This window comes from Leuciscus leuciscus, assembly GCF_965113295.1.
Source record: "Leuciscus leuciscus genome assembly, chromosome: 3".
Classification (NCBI taxonomy): domain Eukaryota; kingdom Metazoa; phylum Chordata; class Actinopteri; order Cypriniformes; family Leuciscidae; genus Leuciscus; species Leuciscus leuciscus.
In genome coordinates, this window is record NC_138727.1 from 44,274,893 (window position 1) to 44,297,290 (window position 22,398).

Consider the following 22,398-nt stretch of genomic DNA (forward strand, 5'->3'; position numbering starts at 1 on the left):
ACACACACACACACACACACACACACACACACACACACACACACACACACACACACACACAGAGTCTCAGCCTATATTGTGTAACGGAACAGTGTTACTCAGTGTTTGATTACACATAAATGTCTTTGCTAGACACACCTCCCACTCCTCTGTAATTTGTGTACCGTTTGAACTGTCTTGTACGGTTGAACACAGCATCGGCCAAACAACTCATGTCATGTGTGGGTTTATCGAGTTTTAATTGTTTCTTTCCTGAGTAATTATGCTCGAAACATCCGTTGTGTTGCACTAACATTGTAGAAAATGCATTAAAGGAATATTAGCTGATCTTATTATGTCAGATCCATATTTCTAAACATTTCAATGATTTGTAGTTTATCTTGGTTCATCTAGTTTTTGCCACTGAGCCCAGGAAACCAGAAAAAAAGAGAATAAAAAAACAGGAAAATGCCCCTCCTATTGCTTATCACAGGAAAACACACATCTGGGCACATGCAATACTATAACAACAGGGCACAGTCAATGTGACTCGACAGTGAGGTATGACTCTTCTGCAACACTTTTCCCCAAAGGCATTTCGAACAAGTTTAAAGGATGGCCAAAACACAGTGTATTTTTTCCCCAAGAAATAACAACATGCACTTCAGCAGCAGAACTGCCTTTGGACAGAGGACACACACCCAGTCTGAGTTTTAATCACTGCAATCATTCATATGCACTGTGAACCAATGAGTAATGAGCACTTAGAAAGACTTTTGGTAACTTGTCATTAAGCAAATGCTTATTATCTTGAGCGATTTACAGTAATGGTATGGGCAGTCTTTCTGAAATACCTTTGTTTCTTTAGTGCCTGGGAAAGAGAATTTTAGTTATTCAGTCATTTCAGTTCGTGGACAGTCCTTATATGGGATCAGACCTAGTTATAGCGAATAATGAATTGATCTATCCTTAAACTGAAATCATAACGTTTCAGATTTTTAAACCATCTAGAAAGGGTCTAGTACTTTGATTGATTAAGATTTTGTGAGCAGTCTGTTTTGAATTAACCAGAAATCCCCATTGAGTCACATTCTGAATATAAAAAGGAAACTTCATTTGGGAAAGTGATGTCACTCACAATGACGTCCTGATTGGACCCACATGTGTGATTTAGCTCAGAGGGTAAAAGGGAATCAAGCAAGGCTCAGTGTGCTTCTTGCAGATCTAAACCAACTAGATCACTGAATGTACAGTAAATTTAGTACTGTATTTATGGAGATTTAAGGGAAAACAATGATCCTAACTTACTCAAAGACTGACTCATGAAACCTGATGCAGAGAAATTAGCCTGGTTGTCAATAACCTCTGGTTATATAGAGGTCTAATGACAAGTTTTACACATTAGAGGGCACCTATTATGCCCTTTTTTACAAGACGTAAAATAAGTCTCTGATGTCCCCAGAGTGTGTATGTGAAATTTTTGCTGAAAATACCCAACAGATATTTTTTACAGCATGTTAAAATTTCCGTATTTTCCGTACAAAAACGCGTATTTTGTGTCCCTTTAAATGCAAATGAGCTGCTACTCCCGGCACAGAGGGTGGAGCTTCAGGAGCTCATGCTTCAGTGTCAGGACAATCTCATCTCACGGAATGGAAATGTCAGAACAGAAACTGTACTAGCAGTGTTCAGTTTGGATCCGGAGTCGGACAATAATACCTACAGAGCCAGAGAATATATGCTGTATGGAGACAGAGCAGGTATACCGGTAGTTTAGTTTAATTACGATTATAACTTATTTGTCATCTTGCTTTTATCCACTATTAGTACAAGCCTGTTGTAGCGGACCTAGTCTGAATGATGGCCAAAAATGTACTGATGAGTTTTATGTTTAAGTTTATTGTACTTCACACAAAAGATGAAGCATTTGTTTTAGTCCAGAAAATCACTGTAAGAGTAAAACAGTACAAAAAGTGTGCATTAGTGTTGTCAAAAATATTGATATTTCGATAAATATCGATACTGAAATATCTGAACGGTACCAATACTAATGTCCCGAAGTATCGATACTCCCATTCTAGCCGAGCTGTCACTTTCACTTCTCTCCAAAGGCGCGTTGACAAACACCACACGTGACCGCACTCGTCTCATTCGCTCTGGTTAAATAGCAAAAGCGAAGTGTATGGAAAGATGGCGAGTGCGGCGCCCTCGCGACCGGCTTTGGTTGATAAAGAACACCGCGAGCAGGCATGTCGGAGAATAGCGCGGACACGCGTTAAAAACACACCGCGAGCGGCCATGTCGGAGAATAGCGCGGACACGCGCTTCACACTTCAAGCGGGCTGCGGGCACCCAAAAGATTGTGGCTATCAATATCCCATCACAATTTTTTTTTTTATTCTGAAAACAGACTTAACGAACAAGCTCCAGGGGGACCATTTAGCAGCATGTACCTGTATGCTACTCAGCATCAATGGGTCACCTCTTTCTGAATTCCCCTATAACTAACTGTAACTCCCCTGTAACTTCTCATCTTTTCTGAAACATTAACCAATATGGCCTAGTATTGTTGTTATGAGTGTGTTGTCTCGTTTTTCCACTGTAATTCTTAAAGTTAATATAATCTGACTGAGGAATCTTAGACAAGTAAATATTTTAACTGTGGTCAAATGTAAATTAACTTGTGCCTATTTAACTTTATTCAAAAAAAAAAAAGATTTAATTCAGCAATTTGCCTTCATTAGCGATTATCATCAATTTGATTACAGATATAATTAAACTAAACTGAGCTAGACAATGACATCTCTGAATTCAATAATGAAATGCCTTTAACTGAAAATTGAATGTTTAATCTTATTATTATACATTACTGACACTCTATCCTCCAATTTGATACTGTTAAGTGCTTTGACATAATCTTGTCAAGCACTATATAAATAAAGGTGACTTGACTTAAGGTCATGTCGATCCAGTGAGCATTGTTTTTGCGTGTGATGCACGCACGTTTGTGTTTAAATCTGTTCATCAAATAACGTTAATGTATTAACCAGCATTTATGACCAATAAACAATGCATTTGTTACAGTATATTTTAATCTTTGATAACAGTATAATAAAAATACAACGGCTCATGTTAGCTCTGGTCCAATGAAAAAATATTAACAGATAGAACTCAGGACATTTTTGTAAAATATACCTCATTGTCATGTTCTAGACTTGTTATATTCAGCTTTAAATAAAAAAAATACCCCCTTAATATTGTGGCAGTTTTTTTCTCTGTGGTATCGAATATCGATATTTTTTAAGGTATCGTATCGAAGTTAGAAATTCTAGTATCGTGACAACACTAGTGTGCATTAAAGTCTTATCCATAAACTCTCTCTCTCCCTTGCATTATCTTCATTATCTGCATTATCTCATTACAACTAACAGTAAACAGATATACACAGACCTTTTCGGTGGGTACTTAAACTGGTAAACTTTATATCTGTAAAACAACTCTGATGAAATGTAATAAAGTGTCCGTTTCATTACTGCCGTGACCAGTATCACTCCGGAGACTGTAAGCTGGAGCACAAACACAACAGTTGGTGCTGATTCATCCTCGAGTAATAGGCTAACTTTTTTTTTAGCAAAGCCTGCTTTGTACGGACCCTCGTTCACAAAGCAGTCTGGTGTAAAATGATTTGCGCAAAAAAAAACACATTTAGGTAGATTGGGGGCTCATTCCCTTCAAAAACAAAAGTAATCCACTCTTCAGCAGCTCAGATGTCAGGAGTAAATGATGACTGCTATGTTCAAAACACCTAAATCGAAACAATGGCGGACTGTGTACAGCTCACTCAGGGAGGGTCTATGCAAATATGGCAGTGTCAATCAACAGTCGTGGGAGAGGCTTGTGCAAAAGGACGTCACATTGCCCAGAATCTGAAAATGGCTTGTTCTGAGACACTGAATGATTTATGGGGATTAAACAAAAGCACTGGGTGGATTTTTACCATTAAAGGGTGGTTGTGTACGTACACACTGCCAACACACATTTATGTTCAAACACCATGAAAAAAAGTGAATTATGCATAATAGGTGCCTTTTAAGAAATAAAATGTGTTTTTGTTAAGAATCATCTGAATGGTGTAGATGAGATGCCTGTAATCAAAATGTGTTCAAAAAAAAAAAAAAAAAAGTGTTTTGATTATATATAATGCGGGTAACACTCCCTTAATGCATTTTACCATGTTGAAACAATGTTTTGCTGTGTTTCACTACATCAGAAATAATCCTTGTTGGCTGTCACATCTGTAGATACACTAGTAGCGTAATGTAGTTTGGTGATGTGGACAGGTAAAAAAGAGAATTGCTAGAATTATTTTGACCACTCTCTCGAAGAAAAAAAAAAAGAAAAAAGAAAAAAAGAAAAAGCAGTTATGCAGATCATTACATCACATGTTCTTTCCATATAGATTTTACTAGTATCAGTGTTATTATAGTTAAGACTTTCCTATTTTAGCAAGGCCTAACTGTAAGTATACAAAGAAATCTTTGTTTAAAAGCTTAAACGCTGAAGACAATATTAAGAGTCAATAAACAGAGTCAATATTCATGGTCGGGCTGCTATAGCCAAAATTATACATTTAATATAACAAATAAATAAAAAATCAAATTATTAACAAAAACTAGTATCTCAATGATACTAAAACACTGACTAGTATGGCAAAATCTGTTTATTACAGTGTGTTATATATATAATCTGATTTGTATTTTATAAATTAAATGATTTTGCTTGTAAATTACTTCTTGTATCTCTTTATTAAGTAAAAAAAAAACATTTATTTTCTAATTTTTCATTGCACCCCTAAAATTTCTACACACAGTCCTACATTTTCAACTTAGGAGCACATGTGCTACTTGGGAAAAACAATAAGCATCAAGCCCTGTCATGCCAATCTTTATCTTCTTCCTTGAGGCAAAGAAGCCAAGCCAGATAAAACTAACTCATTCCTTACAGTTACAACATTTCTAAAAATCATTACACAAATCACATTTTAGTTAACCAGTTAGCAGGAGACCAACACAATATAAAACTCAAAAACTAAGTATTTTGAACACCATCTTTCAAGAGCAAGCGGTGTGTGAATCCTGCATTGAACTCCGAGATTTGAGAAGCAGTTGTCAGTAAAATAAAGGGAACACAGCAAAAGTTTAGTATTATACTGCTGTGGTATTGTGGTAAAGATGCATTTTAACCACTGGTTCTTCACAAGCTCGTCCTTGAGCAGTGAAAAAAAAAAAAAACTGGCTTTAGCTTCACATTGTAGAGCACAGCATCTTCTCGACATGATGCTGTTCTGTTGTGAGTGCTTTTTGCAGATGGCAGTTTTCCCTGGTGTCTGCGCACACAATAAGTGGGCGGGCAATATGCTAATGTTTCGTCTTGACGTCGCAACGTCACGTTTGAAAAACGATTAATTTCACTGACTCAAGAGTCGACTCTTACTTTTGAAAGACAATAACTTTATATACGGTGCACTTTCAGATTTAAAACTTTGCAGGATGTTTTCATTCACTATGTTACACACTACATGAAAGGTCATTTTCAAAAATCCATAGTAGGGGCACTTTAAGAGGTAAACCCTGCACCCCCAATGGTTTCTCAGTCCCATGTGCCATACATGTACTGTAGGTGTCTAAATGTAAAAAAATATATATATAAAATAAAAAATAAAAAAATACATAAAAATAGCCTGATAAATATCTGGTCTCCAGTTCACTTTGATGACTATTTTGAGTGTTTAGGATTTTTTATTTTACAAAGCACAACGGCTGTCCCGATGGAAATGTATATAACTGTTCCAAAAAAATTATTGTCCGAACCTCAGCTGGGAATGCACTGTACAGTGCATAAATTTTTGCGGGAATATCCCGCTTTATAATCTCGAAACCAGCAGGAATGTGTACAACTATGCGCAATACCTGTGCCGAACTTCAGGCCCTGCAGATTAATACATTATAAGCACCTGCACAAAAAAGATAAGAGTCGCCGTTTGGCCATGAGAATGAAACTCCTGGAAGATTAATAATAACGGGTCTGAATAAATACTAGCACAATCTGTGTTCAGCACAGACATTCCCCAGTGCTCTCAACCAAGTCCTTTTAAGGCTTGCCGGGAGAAATACTGGAAATGGCCAAGATCTCCCTTATGAATGCAAGAGGCCCATCTATTACTATTACTAGTCATCTATTACATAAATAATTGAGTTTCAGTTTCCTCTAACTGCAAAAAAGGACAGAGAGAAACTGATACATTTATCAGACTAAATTGCGAGTGCAAGTTAAAAGAGCACCCAAGTCTCAAGGCTGAAGGGGTTATGTAACAAAAGTATGCCATGGTATGTGGGGTTTGACAAGTAAAAATGAACAGATGGAGATAGGTTTATGGCAATAGCGATGGGTTTCAGGTCAAGACCATTCTGAACTAATGAAGACGAGGAACATGACTTTTCAGGTTCACACAGCCTAAAAATTCTTGGCTTCTTCTGATCAATGATTCTGAAATTTCAACAATATATTGAGGGAGTAGAATTAGGAAGAATGAAACGACTTAGAGAGTCCAGACTGATAACAATTAGGGATGTAAATCAGACAGTTCATCACGATACAATATCGATTCTCTCAGCCAGCGATATGATATTTGCCGATACCTCAAAAAACGATTATGATTCGATTAGATTCAGGGCTATATCGACTGATTTAGCGATATTTAGATATTATGTGCCAAGTTTACACAACCAGTTACGTTTATTAACTCACAAATACAACCTAAATATATAATATGAATGTTTAATTAAACTATTTGAAAATTGCACACCCTCTCCCAATTGGGACATTTACAACCGAAGAGTTCATTTGCAAAAAACAATAACTCAGTTTTTGGTGATTTTTCATAAATCCTGTTGTTGTTTTTTTTATTGTGTATTTCAAGTAATATCAATCAAACTGCAGCTGGGTTGTTTTGATTAAGTAATAATAACAAAAAAAAATACAGGTAACTTACTAAATTAAAGTTCATTGTTTTTTATATATTTTTTTTTTTTTTGGCAAAAGCAGATAACTGCACATTTCATGTTTCAGAGTTAAACAATCCCAAGTAATTGCTATGATATAAAACACTCAGTTAAAACAGTTACAATCTTTGTAACGTTAATCTCCTCCGCTGACATAGACGCCTGACAAACTTTGTTGTTGTGATTACACACAATACAGGGAGGAGGGAGCTTTTCCCTCACCACTGTAACGTGCTGAAGGTTCCTCGAAAAAGTTTCAGCTTTTATTTTCCTTTAACGCCCCGAAGAAGATTTTACGAGTTCATCAAGTTTGTTGAAATGATCTATCCTCGATCACTTTTAGTCAGCTTTGAAGAATAGTGAAACTCCTCTCAGCTAGCGCGTCTTTACGAAGTGACCTGAAAACTGCTGCGCGCTGATTTGCTAAAACGAACTTTTCGGGTTGTGTTCACAAACAAAAAGGGTGCCGCTTGTCGGTTTCTGCTGTAAAAAATGAACTCGCAATGCCTTGACAGTGGACAATACCGGCTTTTGTGACAAAACGTGTTTAGGGTTCAGTCAATCTTGTCAGGCTTCTATTTCAGCTGAGAAAAGTTACGTGAGGATGTGGATAGTGTCAAAATAAAGGTACTGTATATTGATATTTTATGTGAGGCATCGATGCATCGTATCGTTAGACGACGTTTGATCGATGCATCGATCCATATCGATGTATTGTTACACCACTAATAACAACCTGTGTTTAAATACATAGAATGCTTACATATCTGAAGCCCAAGTTAAAGTACAATTATATTAACTATCATTTATGCATAACTAAAAATAGGACAGAGTTAGAAAAGTTTAAATCACCATGTTTATTAATTTGTCTGCACCAGTTACAACTGTAGTATTGTTTCCTACTTTTTATTATTTATGAATTAATTCAATATGGCGGACATGGTGAGATAATTTACATTTTTTAATGTCATTCACTGCCAAAAAAATCTTTACAAAATTAGTTCAGTGTTATTAAAAATAGATGTAGCCAATGTTTGTTATGCTGTGTATTTGTTAGGGATGTGCAGTACGATTAATTTCATTAACGTTAAAACTGAAATATTGTAACAGACTGAACTAGTCTAACAAACCCCCAGATGACAGTCAAAAAATCATGTATGAGATCCATTTGAAATAGCCTACTTAATCTATGAATTAGTCAAATCCTATACTGAATGCTGCTGAAAAAATATACAATGTACTTATATAATTTGATGTGCTTGCCTGCATTATGATCATTGTATTAAACTTAAGTGTTCAATTGATTTGCATTTACCAATATAGACTAAATAAATAGGCATTGCAAACTCAATAGCCTATTATAAACTAAATTAAAATAAAATATCAATAAAATATTTAATCAAATAAATTGTTTTTTGTTGCTTGCACATCTGGGTTAGAATGTGTTTAACTTGTGTATGAAAAGTAAGCCAAATTGCAAGAAAATCTTGATGTGTACTGGAAACTATACATCATTTTTTTAATACATGATATGTTGTTGTAATGCAAGTTTCATTTATAATGTTTCCTCTTTCATATTAGTAGGACTACATGCAGCAAAACAAAACAGACTTGCATCTTCTTCATAAACAGCTCTGATGTGACACTGAGGGCACAGTTAACCATCAAACTAAATTACGAGCAGGACTGACTGTGTTTACACAACCATCTCTTTGTCCAATCTTTCCTGTTCCACTCACTGATCTTTTCCAGGCCTCTCTTCTTACCCTCTTCTTCGCTCACCCTTTCTTTCCTCCCCTAAGGCCTCTTTTGGCTTAAACGTCTCCAAGTTTATTAAGCACAATATTTTTTTTGTCAGAAGAGCATGACATCACTCTCAACCCTGTGGCCTCAGTTTCAGTATTAATTCCATGAATGCGTTAGAGATATGATCATTTAGTGGAATACCACTGCAGCCGTTCCAAGGCTGCAACACGTCTATGCTGAAGTATTTGTTTTTGAAAACTTACTTGAGACCGTTGAGGAGACATTGTACAGGGTATCTGCACAATTTTTAAAGTCAAATTTAAGGCTTTTTAAGACCTGAAGAAATCAAAATTAATACCGTACATTAGGGGTGTAGAAAATTGACAAAAATATGTCTCGATAGTTTAAAAGTTTTGTTGATAATAATTAGATGATATTTTACTGATTGTGTTTTTGTACTGGTACCCTGGCTGGTTTAGGCCTGTTGTTGACAGAAAACCCACGATATTCATATTTTTTTATATTCTATGCAGTGGTCAGTTCACAGTAGTGACCGAAATTAACATTTTTATTAAGGGGCAATTATTTGCCACCTTAAATTGATTTCTAGGGGCATTTTCACCTATATATGGACATTGTTTCTAAACGTATTTAGAGATATGCATTACCTTTTATGTCAAATTCTAACATTCAAATTAAATTATATTAGAATAACACAGTATCAATGTCAAATTAAATCATTAAATTAAAATCCATCCTTGCAGTGCAGAGGTGACACAGAAGCGGCATCAAAACTGGCATTAGCCTACTATATTTACACTTCATTTACAATTGCATAAATAAAGCTATTCAATATTTAAATATGAAATTATTTATAATTTTAACGTTTTAATTAAAGGATACTTTAAATATGAAACTAAAACCACCAGTAGGTGGCGGCAAGAATAAGCGAGTTGTTGGAGTCATTTATTCAACCGATTTGTTCAAACGGCTGATTCATTCAGAAAAACAAGTGATTGTTCATTGAATTGTTAAAATTATTCGTTCAAAACGCAGATTTCAGTGAAACAAACAAAAAAAAAAATCATCGATGTCTGTTGGACTACGGCTTCATTATGAAATTCTCGTTGGCGATATAAAGTGAAAATTTACAATATTGTGTCCAAAAAGTAACTCACAATGTTAACTTTGTTCATTTAACTGCTGTATAAAATAAATAGCACATTTGCAATTGTGCACAGGAAAACGACACTCTTGCTCATGTGATATTCTAATATGACAACATAATATGATATAAATATAAGACTGACACATCACGAAGTGAAAGTAAGCATGAGAGAAACGCGATGTCAGCTCGCACTCGCAGTGCCTCGTACATAGTTAAAACAATGATTACAATATAGTTCATACTGTAGACAATATCGCACATTTCTAAGCACATAAAGAATGAACTTACAATTGAACTGACATTTACTCGTTTTCTTCTCTCCTCTCGCGTGCAGGAGACAGACGTAGGCTGATATACTGCCGTAAGTGACGCGAATTGTCACGTGAACAAGCAAATCCACAAAGATAGAATTAAAAAAAAATAAGTAGGCCTACGCTAATTAGATAAACTTCGAAAGCATTTAGATAAGTCTAAGTCAAAGTGTCATCTAAAATTTAAGACCTTTCATAAGTAAAAATAAGACATTTAAAAAATATATATATATTTTTAAGACTTTTTATGGCCTTAAATTAAAAAAATCGAATTTAAGACCTTTTAAGACTTTTTAAGGATCCGCGGGTACCCTGATTGTTGTTTTTCCCTCTTTTTAAAACGCTTATGGTGTGTGTCCACTGGCGCGGAGCAGAGCAAGCGCTTTCAGTTTATTCCTATGGAAGTTGAGCTTCACGCTTCAAGCTCAACTTCCATTGGAATTAATTGAAAAGGCTTACTCTGCGCCAGTGGACACGCACCGGTGTGAATGCCTGTGCGGCCTGGGCGCATTTTAGTTTCCGATTAGCGGCAATTCGATGGCGGCATTTGCTTGAATAGTGGGTTCATTATTATTCTTAATGAAAAACACAACATAAAAGTACAATAAACTCACTTTTATTAAACATAGAACTTTTATTAACAAATATGACTCCTGCTGATCTGTGCTGCGACTCTCTTTAGGCTCACGCTGAATTGAGCTGACGGGTTCAGTTTTAATTTGTAGTGTCTGTTCTCTAACTGAACTAGGATTAATTAATTGTCGATAATATTTTAATTGATCAAACTTATCGATCGTCGAATAAGCGTGCATGCTGCTCAACCGCGAAATACGTAAAGCAGACACGAGGAAAAATTAAGCAAGCACGCCGGAGTTATATTTGGGACAATTTTAGAGTTAGACTACATCGTCATGACAAAGTTTGCGTGTGCATTCGCAGCCTTTTGTTTTGTGCAAATGTAAGTTGTAATATTGTATAAATTTTTTGTAGGCCTCTGTATTTGATTTCTCTCATACAGAATGCATTTAGTTAAGAATTAATGGTGATCAGCTTCAGAGCATGCAGCTCAAACAGCATTTGGGACTTCATATTGCATAACATTATAAAGAGAACACTATTGGTTGAGTTAAATACCCTGCAATGAAAGTGTTTCAGTTTTCTGGGAGTCCACAACAGGAGTTACACATTCTGACTAGCACGCATCTGAGTGACACGTTGGTGACACGTTTTAGTAGTCGTTATATTTGATTATTAAATACGTAATTTAATTAAGTGATCAATCACATCGACCCATTTTACAATCCTACTAGCCATTTATTTAGAATAAAAAACCTTCTCAATCATTTGGTGAGGAACATGGCGTTTTGAGCAGCATTTGCACACCCTGTCATGCTGTTTTTATGTATACAGTGCTCTGTATACATCCGATCTCTCCTCTTCTGTGAGAAAAGGCATTCCCTTAAATCGGGGATCCAGGGCAGAGGATGAAGGATCCTCTTCTGTGACACTGTTGTACCTTTTCAGGAGAACTGAATCTCATGGATCATGTGTGAGTCTCCGTTGGTGTCTGACATATTCTGGAGGAGTTGCGCATTTAGAGGAGCAATGAGAGAAACTGTCGGATTGCGCGCTTCTGACATCAGTGTTGTTGCATCCTTCATTGGCTTTAATGCCCTCACAGCATCCTCTGCATTTGTCACAGTAAGAGTGCACATATCTGTCTCTCCTTTTCTGACTTCTGGATGTTGTTCCAAGAACCTCTCAACCATGTCGTATGCGCTGTTCCACCTTGTTGCAACATCAGTTATTAGCTTATGATTTCTCAGGCCAAGACATTGCTGTTTCACTTTCAGACAGTGGCTCGCTGTGGTGCTGCGATTGAAGAATGTTGATATTCGTCGGATTCTGCCCAAAAGCCTGGAGAGCGCGGCCACTTTAAGCGCGCTAGCATGCCAGATTCAGCGTATGGGCGAAGCATTTTACGTGAGGGAATGTTCCGAATTAAAGCTGCAGTCGGCAAGTCTGGCAGATTGGGTCGATTAGCCAAAATGTTGAATGTTTACAACTCTCATGCCCCTCCCCACTACCAGCGAGCACCCTCCCATCGAGGTCGTGCTCGTCAGTGCGTCACTGTGCGTGTGTACCTGATTTTCTGTGAACGCGTCCGTCTCTTCAGCATCTATCAACACCATGGACTCAGAGGAAGGCTGCCCTGGCTAATCTATCCATAGATAGCAATAACCGAGGAATTGGAAGCTTGTTAGTAGATTTTCTCTCCGCCATCACACTTCATGCAATCTCCAGGCGAACTTCAGGCGTGGCATGTGCATGTGATATTAACGTGCGTGAGTGAGGGGGGATCTGTGGCGTGTGCACGACCTGTGATTGACAGTCAAATCTCACACCCCCCTGCGCTGATTGGACCCGGGATCCGGGAGCTGTGGATTTTTGCAAAACAAATAACACGCTCCAGGTGGAGTTAGAAGCTCGGGTTTTTTTCTAAAACCATCTTATTTATGTTGTTCTGTCGGATTATAGTGTCAATTTCACTGAATATGATAAAAAAATGTTGCCGACGGCAGCTTTAAGCTGCAGCGATCATGTTTGACGTATTATCTGTCACAAGCACTACATACACGTGAAACTACGTCGTCCATTCATCCACGACATGAGACAGTGGCTCTGCCAGATGAGCACCCGTGTGAGACTCATAAACGGCTCTCGTTTGCAGCACATGAGACAAGATCTTCCAGTCCTTGCTAATGTAATGTGCCGTTTTTGTCACATACGACTCTGTCGCAACCGAAGTCCAGGAATCACATGTTATTGCAACTCGATGAGCTTGGCTCACTGACACCATTACCTGGGCTTTGGTTTCGTGGTAGAGTTTCGGGATAATCTTTTCTGAAAAGTGGATGCGAGAGGGGAGCTTATATCGGGGCTCCAGTGTATTCAACAGGTGGCAAAACCCGGGGTTTTCCACTACAGAAAAGGGCCATATCCTTTGCAATAAAAGCTGCCACTGTTCTGGTCATTCTCTGCCCTTTGGGCAGCAACGTTGATATAATTTTTGGCTGAGCTTGATCCACCTTGGCACTAACAGGCATTAACAGCTCGGGGTGAAAACGGCTGACGTGGTTTCTCAAGTTAGTGGTATTGCCCCCTGCATATTTTATTTGTGCGTGACATAATTAAATTTACACACAGTGTGTCTTCTCCAGGTTGTTCATAAAGGCCGAAATGTGCCCAGATGACGGCTTTTAAAGTAGTTGGAGCATTTTTAATTACTCGCACTCGCCTCCCTCTGCCATTGTATGCTACCGCGACAAAGCACGTACGCGACAAATGACGTCAGAAAAGCGGCAGTACATTATAATCGGTTATGTTCTATTACTGAACCGATACCGAATCGTCCTCGTTTGCATTGCGAATGCATCGTAGAAACGATTCATTTCGACACCCCTAGTGAGCATGTGATGTAACCGGTGTTGCGGATGAACACAGAGTAACACTGTTAACACAGACTATTGCAGAAGGCCTAGTGTAAACCAGGGGTTTTCATACTGTTCTGGAGTCTCCTAGCACTGCACATTTTGGAGGTCTCCCTTGGTGTTGCACGGTGTACCGATACTTCAAAAGTATCGCGATACTCGGAAATTAAAAACGTCACGATACCTACATTTTTCAGTATCGATACTTAAAAAAATAAAAAACGCCTCCCTATGGACATCTGTGTTTTTTTCCTGACGCACGCAGCAAAGAACCTGCCGCTGTCAGTGTCATGTGACAAAACACTAGTGATGCTCCGATCAGCATTTTTGGGGCCGATCACCGATCACCAAAATCATGATCTGCCGATTGCCGATCACTGCCGATCACAGAATGGAAATATGCTAGAGTCAAGAAAATCTTGAAGAACCACCAATATTTATTTAATTGTAGTTAGAAAACAAGATAACATAAGGCTACTGTAGGCCACCTTTTCCAAATAAGGCACAGTATAATTTTTCAAAACAAAGAGGGGTCAGGCAGACTACAATGGATGTAGTTGAGGAACTAACTACATCAGATCCAAAAAATAAAATAATGACAATGACATTTGAGGTTATTAAAACAGTAAGTCCCGCCCCTCGACTGCCAAAAATAAAAGTGTTCGAGCGAGCAAAATCAGCAGGCGAGAGGAGATCAAGCGCGAGAGTGTGGGGAATGATCATGCGCGCGCGCGAGGGCAGAGATGTCATGCGCCCGCGCAGGGTTTGAATGAGCTCGCGAGTTCCCGTTTCCTCGCGCGTAGATCTGTTATCCTCTCGCGAATGTCATTTACCGCGCGCGCCAGCATCAGTTGTGCGCTCGTTTATAATTGCCATTGAATTGCCGTCATAGGAGAACTCATTTTGCCACTGTTAAGCAAACTCTGCTCTGCTGTTGTGTTGCCGCGCATGCGGAAAAGTTGCGCGAGTTATTTACGTCACGTGATCGGCTTTTTTGATCGGCGCTTTTGGGGGTTGCCGATCAAGCTATTTTTTGCCAATATCGGCCGATCATGATCGGCGGCCGATCAATCGGAGCATCACTACAAAACACTACAGCGAGATGGCTTCATGTGCGAGCACAAGTGGTCCACGACTCGTACGTTGCCTACCTTGCTCTGTTGCACGGTGCACCGATACTTCAAAAGTAAATCAGAAATTAAAAACGTCACGATTCCTTAATTTATTAGTATCGATACTTCTAAGAATGACCGCGTTCCAGATTTGTAAGGCCGGCGACACACTGGCTGCGTGTCGTGTCCGTTTTTATTTCGGCTCCCATGTTAACTGCCTGCGTGACACACGCGTCTGGGCGCAGCTCGAGACGCGCGGAAAACACGTGCATGCTAGAAATAGAACCGACGCCTATTTTTCACGCGACACGCAAGCGTGTTGGAAGCGTTTCCAGGCAAAATAGAATAGGAAAAGATGTTTCTATGTCATTTTGACACGGATACATATTAATAAATGACATTTTGATGTTTGAAAGTTTTAACATAAATACAATAAATGTAATAAAAAAAAATATTATCGATTTTCAAATATTGCACCTCTCAATACAGAACGAATTATTCTGTAGCCTATTTTGCCGTCAACACTGCCGACGTTGTCTTTGCTGCTATATATTTTTTTAACATTAAGTACTTGAACATGAGGCCTTCCACAACTCTCTCCCCACATGTCAAATTTATCACCAATGAGGCTTATCATATGTTACCAATATTAAACATGGTTTAATATAATCGCTGTTCATATTTTTATTCAAAGTTCAGAATCAAGATAAAGCTCTTATGTTTCTTATGATAAAGGAGATAATGCTGCTAAATTTATAATTTTTTTACCTTGAATGTCATTGCTCTAATTTATTTTTTTATATTTTGATATTTGATATTTTGTTCAAATGTTTAATATATCTGCTGTTCATATGTTCATTTATTAGTGTGTTATATGATTAGAATGTTGTCCCGGTTTTAAAATAAAGCACAGCAATGAAATTTGAGAGTGTTTCTCCCTTTTCAGGAAAAGTATCGAAATCGCAATACTTGACTTGGTATCGGTATCGAAACAATAATTGTGGTATCGTGACAACACTAGTCTCCCTAGACACACCCATCTCAGGTCATGCAGTACTAGTTGATCTCACAGCTGATTATCTGTGTTTAATAAGGGAGACATTCAAAATGTGCAGTGCTAGGGAGGCTCCAGGAACAGTAAGAAAACCCCTAATGTAAACAAACAAACAAACAATTAAAATACCACCAACTCTTTGCCCAGCTTGTGTCAACCTAAAAAACGTAACACCAAGAACATCCAGGTAAACAAAAGCACCTCAAACTAGGAGTGGATGATTATTTTTGTTGTACTTTATCTTTGTTGTCAAAAACAAGAACAAACATGCAATTATGAACAATAGGACCGACCGTGTTAAAAAAGTTAAGCACAATAAGATGAGGAAAAGAACTCAATGCTCGTGTGCACAAAACGCCGCCTCTCGGACGCTCGGAGATCCTGAATTGTGTTCTCATTGGCAACTTATATTGTCAAATATGCACGTCTTGGCTAGTATTCACGTAAACAGTCTTAAGTTAGTGAATGCAAATGGTTGAGAAAGAATGCACACGTGTAACCGTATATTGGATCCATGTGTAACAGCCTAAAAAAAAAGTCCACATAAGTCAGCCACATAAGTCTGTATAAGTTAAAGGGATCTTATGGCCCTTTTCACAAGATGTAATATAAGTCTCTGGTGTTCCCAGAATGTCTGTGTTAAATTTCAGCTCAAAATACCCCACCGGTTATAGCTTACAGTCCAATTTGCCTCTATTTGGGTGTGAGCAAAAACACACTGTTTTCGTGTGGGTCTCTTTAAATGCAAATGAGCTGCTGCTCCCCGCCCCCTTTCCTGAAGAGGGAGTGGCATTTACAGCTTGTGCACGATCCTACGACGTCAATAACAACCAGGAGAAGTGATATGTCAATTTAGACAAAGTATTTACTTTGTCAATATGACTGACAAAGTAAATACAGGTGTTCTCTGTTCAGTCATATGTGTGATCCTGGGTCGGACACTGATGATGAAGGAGAGAGAACAACTTTGAGAATGATAGTTGAGTACCAACACTATGCAGCTCTGGTGAGTCACTGGGAACTAACATCCCTCATTATAATGATATGTGTCAACTGTGCTGGTCTGTGCAAAACACATTCCATTTTTAGTCTATTATCTATACAGAAAACTGACAATATAATCACAGACACATTAGTGGTACTGGTAACTTTAGCTGTGGAAATTGCTAACAAGCACATTTGTAAAGGCGATTTTCAATCATTTATAAAATATAAAGTATTTTGCCTTTACAAATGTGCTTGTTATCAATTCAGAGTGTGAAGCTGGACCACGAACAATAGATACTGCTTCATCCTTGAGTAACAACCTTTTAGATAAACCTGCTTTGCATTGACCCTCGTTCACAAATCAGTCTGGTGTAAAATGATTAGAGCAAACATGAACGATTTTAGGTAACCTGAGAATTTTTACCATTCTAGGGTGGTTGTGCACACACACTGCCGACACACATTTATGTTCAAACAACATGTAAAAGTAAATTGTGCATAATAGGTCCCCTTTAAATAACTATACATTAAGCGTATTCTCTTCGCTAAGATGTTGATATAGCAACTGTTCAAGTGTCAAGTAAGTTTTATTCATAATGTTGCTAAAGTAAAATAAAATAATGTTGCTAAAATAAAACTTTCCTGTTCTCTGCAGTATGGCACACACATGAAGCTAATTTCACTCATTTCTTTTCCTAAAAGTAAACTTTCCTCTTCCATGATCTCATATCCACTTTAATTCTGTTTTAATTCATTATTATGACGAGGTTTCCTGACAATGCATTGAGATAGATTACTGTGAGACTTTTGCCAAACTGAATCCTTGGCAAGAGTTGAGAACATCTCACAGACAAAATGTAAAACGTGACATGCAGAGAGTGGAGGACTAAACTACCTATTTGTTTTGCTTTGCTTTAAAGACATTTCAGTGTACAGCTTTATGCTTCCAGTATCCTGAAATGTGGAAATAATTTTAACGTTTCAGCAGAGTAAAAACAAATCCTGCAGAAGCTGATGCATGTATTCTATTTGTTTCCTATGAACAGTGACGAACAAGGATCACATCTCCCCTGGGGAGAGGGGAGGATACGAGGACAGGTCAAGAGGTTGTGTGACAAAGACTGGCCGCTCTGCAGAGGAAACGGACAAAAACAGGAGCGCATCCTCTGAGTCCGTCTCATCCACTGAGGGATTCCTGTTCCACAGCAGCTGACAGCCTGGTTGTCACACGTCTCTCTGAATCAAGGATTCCATGGCAGAATACATCCTCCCAGACTTCCAAAAGGTGGAAAAATTTGTTATAGTAAAACTTTCCTAGTTGTAGACTATGTAGATTCATTTGTGGATTCTAGTCTTATTAAGTGGCATTATATTTATGATGAACAAATTTAATTCAGAATTTTAGCAACATCACACGTCACAAGTACATAGAGCGCATCAAATGTGGCAAATAGAAGTTCAACATTGCTTGCTTGATTCATGAGAACCAATGTGATTTGTTCTCTCATTTCATGAAAGCACGTTTCATATTAAGCGAGAACCAATGAGGTTTGGTGTGCTCTATGTGCATTAATCAATGTTTATATGTGAATAAAAGCCTAAATTAAATCGGTTTATTATCTAAAGTGATCACTGATCATGTCTCTTCATTAGACCGCTCAAATCATTATGGATTCCTTTTTTTTTGTCTTTATTAACCATTTGAAGTGTCAAAGTTTTCTGTGGACTTTTGATAGTGGGACAGAAGTCTCTTGTTTTTCAAAGATAAAGAAAAGTCCCATGGGTTTGGAACAGTGTGAGGGTAAGTAAAAGAAAGAAAGAATTTAAAAAGAAAGGAATTACATTTTGAGTGAACTATATCCTTTGAAAAAAAACAAGCTCTGATTCCATTGCTGAAAATCAGTCCTACTGCACTAAATGGTCACTATCAATGTCATCCCCAAACATGTATGAATTTCAGCACAAGACAAGCAATTTGCTTGATTTCACAACCACAAGAAAAACAAGCAAAAGCTGAAGAACTGGGCTCTTTCATGGTTATTTGCCTCAGGGACACAGCCAATTCTGTTTAAGATGACACTTGAAAGTCATTTTAAAGAATGATGCGATGCCTTTTGAGAAACTTTTTCTGAAGAAAAATAAATAAATAATAAAACAAGCTTTTTGTAGAGTCTTTATGAAATATTATGATGATTGTGAGGCATTTGACCTTATCAACATTTGACATGCCTTATAGTACACTATACAATATGTAGGGCAATAGCTTTTTTTTCAAGTTTTATTAGAGTCCCCTGCAAGGATTCTCTTGGTTCATGACCATGAGTTAATTGGCCAGTTTTGCTGTAAAATGCTGTTGGGTCACTGCATGGGCATCTGTATACGAGACAATAATGTTGAAGTCAATTGAGCAGTGAGAACTGGGACAAAGCCAACCACTACAACATTAAGAAATACTCTGGGTACATCCTGCTTCAGAAAGTCAAATGCCAGTGAAAAAAAGAATCAAAACATGCATGTATGCCAAGTTAAACTCTGCTAACCTGGCGACCAACTGCTTCTATAATATTCAGCCATGCCAAAATTGGTGTCACATTATTTTGTTGCCAACAAAACATAAGACGACAAATGTCATGTGTTAGACAGTAAAGTGACCAACAAAAGGGGCTTTCACACCGGATCGTAGTACCCGGTTTTTGTCGTGTTCGCACCACAGGAACTGGGAATGATTTTAGTTCTAGGAACGCCTTTTGGGGGGAACTAAATTAGCTCCTACAGCCGAAGGCACGGAAAATAACTAAATTTACAAAATCTGTGTGTACACACACAGATTATAGCTAGCCTATATATTTACTCCACACTCTTACTATGAGGTTAAACTCTACGGACATGGAAAACAGCAGATGGATCTCTCAAACTTTATGCTAAGGACAAAATCCAATGCAACTTTGAGGGGACCACCAAGCATAACATTTTTAATAATAACATGATTTAGGCCTAATAATAACGTTTGATCACTTAAATTCACATTATTTTATTCCATTCTATTGAAATAGATGCAAGTGCTGAATTACTACTCATTTAGGTCACTTTATTTGATTAGCCTAATTAAAATCGTGGGGTAACGCAGCACTGTTTTACTTGGTGAAAACAATCATACTAAAAATACATATGGATGTGTTGACAGTTGTGTTATAACATTACTGTGCGTTATCTCGTGACTAGTAGGAGACATTTGTTGCACACTGCAGTAAGCTAGAAATTAGAATATCATATTAATTTAAAAAAAGTGCTGTCTGATTTACTTTTTGGGTGCAAACATGTTACTTGCGGTAAATAAAAATAAAAAACCCATAAAATTCAAATAATAAGACTAACCATGTTGAGCTAGGCTATATAACAATGATTCGTTTTCTATCGACAAAGGTGCCCAAACATTTGCTCTCCTGTCTAATAACACACATAGGCTAATATATTAAAGCGTCTTTGCTGTTTCCATGGTTTCTACGAAGTAAAACCGGAAATCGAGGGTAACGCAGATAATATGATGTCATTGACAGGCGACGCAATGACATGAGATGTTACACTGGTTAAAATTGCAAATTTCTCTAGATTTAAACATTGTTGTAAACATTTGGGATAAAGTACACAAGTCAACAAAAAAAATAGGCTATAATATAGCCTATATGGCTAACGTTGTTCTAGTGGGGGTTTTTTGTGTGGATATTTTAATCCAAAAATCTTACATATTGTGCCTTTAAGTACAGACACCAATTGAGCATGATACCTTCTGAATGGCAGCACATAACATTACAAAACATTATGAGAACAAAACAGCAGACAAAACTGATTAAAAACAACAACAACAAAAAAAACATTTGCTTGTTATTCTTGACTTACTCCTGAGGGAAACTCATGAGTTACCTAAATCAACCTCTCCCAATGGTTGGTTCATCTAAAATGCATGTTATTATTGGTTGTTGGTGATTGCTTTATGTTTCAAGCCAAATAAAACTAAGCTAAGCAAGCCATGATTATTATGTGGGCAGTGGATGTGTGGGCTTATGTACCATGAGCCAGCCTTGAAGCCATGCACATCTTAATTTAGCCATATTTACAGTTCAGCATTATCTGGAAGCTGTGACAAAACAAAACTGTGCATCATGCATAGGATTGAAAAAAGAACGAGGAACACACCACAATAATCTTAAAGAAACATTCAGACAATATTTGCTTCAGCATAAAACGGTCAATCACCTAAAAACTTTGGCCTTTCTTTTTCATTTGAACAAAAATCTACTGATATCAGCAGAACAAATACTCATTTTAAAGATAAGTCTACCCAGACACTGCAGATCCTAATAATTCAAACAAGTCCAAAAAAGGCCTGGACGTCCAAGGCGCAATACGCAAGCTTTATTTTTAGCCAATTTGTTCTGTCCAGTCCTAAACTCTAGAAAAATGAGTGCATAAATGGGAAGAGACATAAAATGTTTACAATAGGCCTTACACGTGGAGGGTCACATGACAGAGGTGATAAGCTACAGATGAAGATGCAAAACTGCTGATGTAACTGGAAACTAACTCAGTAATGTGGCCATTTAACTATGTAAACAGATCAAAAAGCAGACTTATAGGACACCTGATGATCTGCACATAGTTCATGTAAATCATACCTCAAGAAAACTGGATAAGGTCAGCAAATCTTATGCCACGCAAGCTCATTTCACCAAATGAACCAATTTTACTCTCCAGACCAGCAAAACTATTCTAGCCAGGTATCGCGCATACGTGGGAATAGGAATGACATGCTGACCTTGACAGAAGACAGGGAAAGAAAAAACTGCCTGACTGATTTGAGTTAATAATATATTACCTATTGTATTCAAGTTGCATGGTCTGGACCACATGTTGACTGAACACACTAACAAGTTTTAGAGATAAAATGACTTGACACTTACGTTTTGTGGCATTGATGAGATTCTTTCCATCTTTATACAGCTCTTTGATAAATCTGCCGGTTTTGTCCAGCTCTGCTTCATGAGCTTTGATTTTGTCTCTGAAAGCAGGACTGTCCAGGTAACACTCACTGAACTCCAACGGGTGTAAACCCATTTTTACTGGATTCAGCTAGTTTACTGACTAGCTAGCGTTTAAATCCCGTCAGAAAGCGACCAGCGAATGAATAAAAACTGGTCAAACGAATAAACACAATTAAAAATGAACGCAAAGCTGTAACGTTAGTAAAAAGCATCTACCAACGCGTCCTCGTATATTTTAGCAAGACCAAGCGCGTCGGGACTTCTCTTGGTAATAAAACTCTTTCCAAGTCGCACAAGTAAACTTGTTCCTGGGTATATTAAGTAAGTCCCAGGATTAAACTCCCGCAAGATAAGATAAAACAGTCATACGCTACACGGATATCTGTTGAAATAAAGGTAATAATGTCCAGTCAGGTTTTTGGTCCGTGAATGACAGTCGAGCTCCTCCCG

At 37.7% G+C, this 22,398-nt stretch overlaps 1 protein-coding gene and 1 long non-coding RNA gene across 3 annotated transcripts in view; one reads left to right on the plus strand and one right to left on the minus strand.

The window, feature by feature from the left end:
• Positions 1-22,389, minus strand: part of arhgap10 (Rho GTPase activating protein 10) — an 82,778-nt gene extending 60,389 nt beyond the window's left edge. For both annotated transcript variants that reach the window (XM_082163225.1, XM_082163226.1), the window contains exon 1: positions 21,868-22,389. In XM_082163225.1, the coding sequence (XP_082019351.1) occupies positions 21,868-22,021 (154 nt within the window). In that variant the 5' untranslated portion in view covers positions 22,022-22,389. The remainder of the gene's footprint in view (positions 1-21,867) is intronic.
• On the plus strand, positions 12,856-21,060 carry LOC309494066. Its single transcript, XR_014204207.1, has 2 exons — positions 12,856-13,874; positions 15,899-21,060. It is a non-coding gene; the product is annotated as an uncharacterized lncRNA (long non-coding RNA).
• Positions 22,390-22,398: the final 9 nt, after the last annotated feature.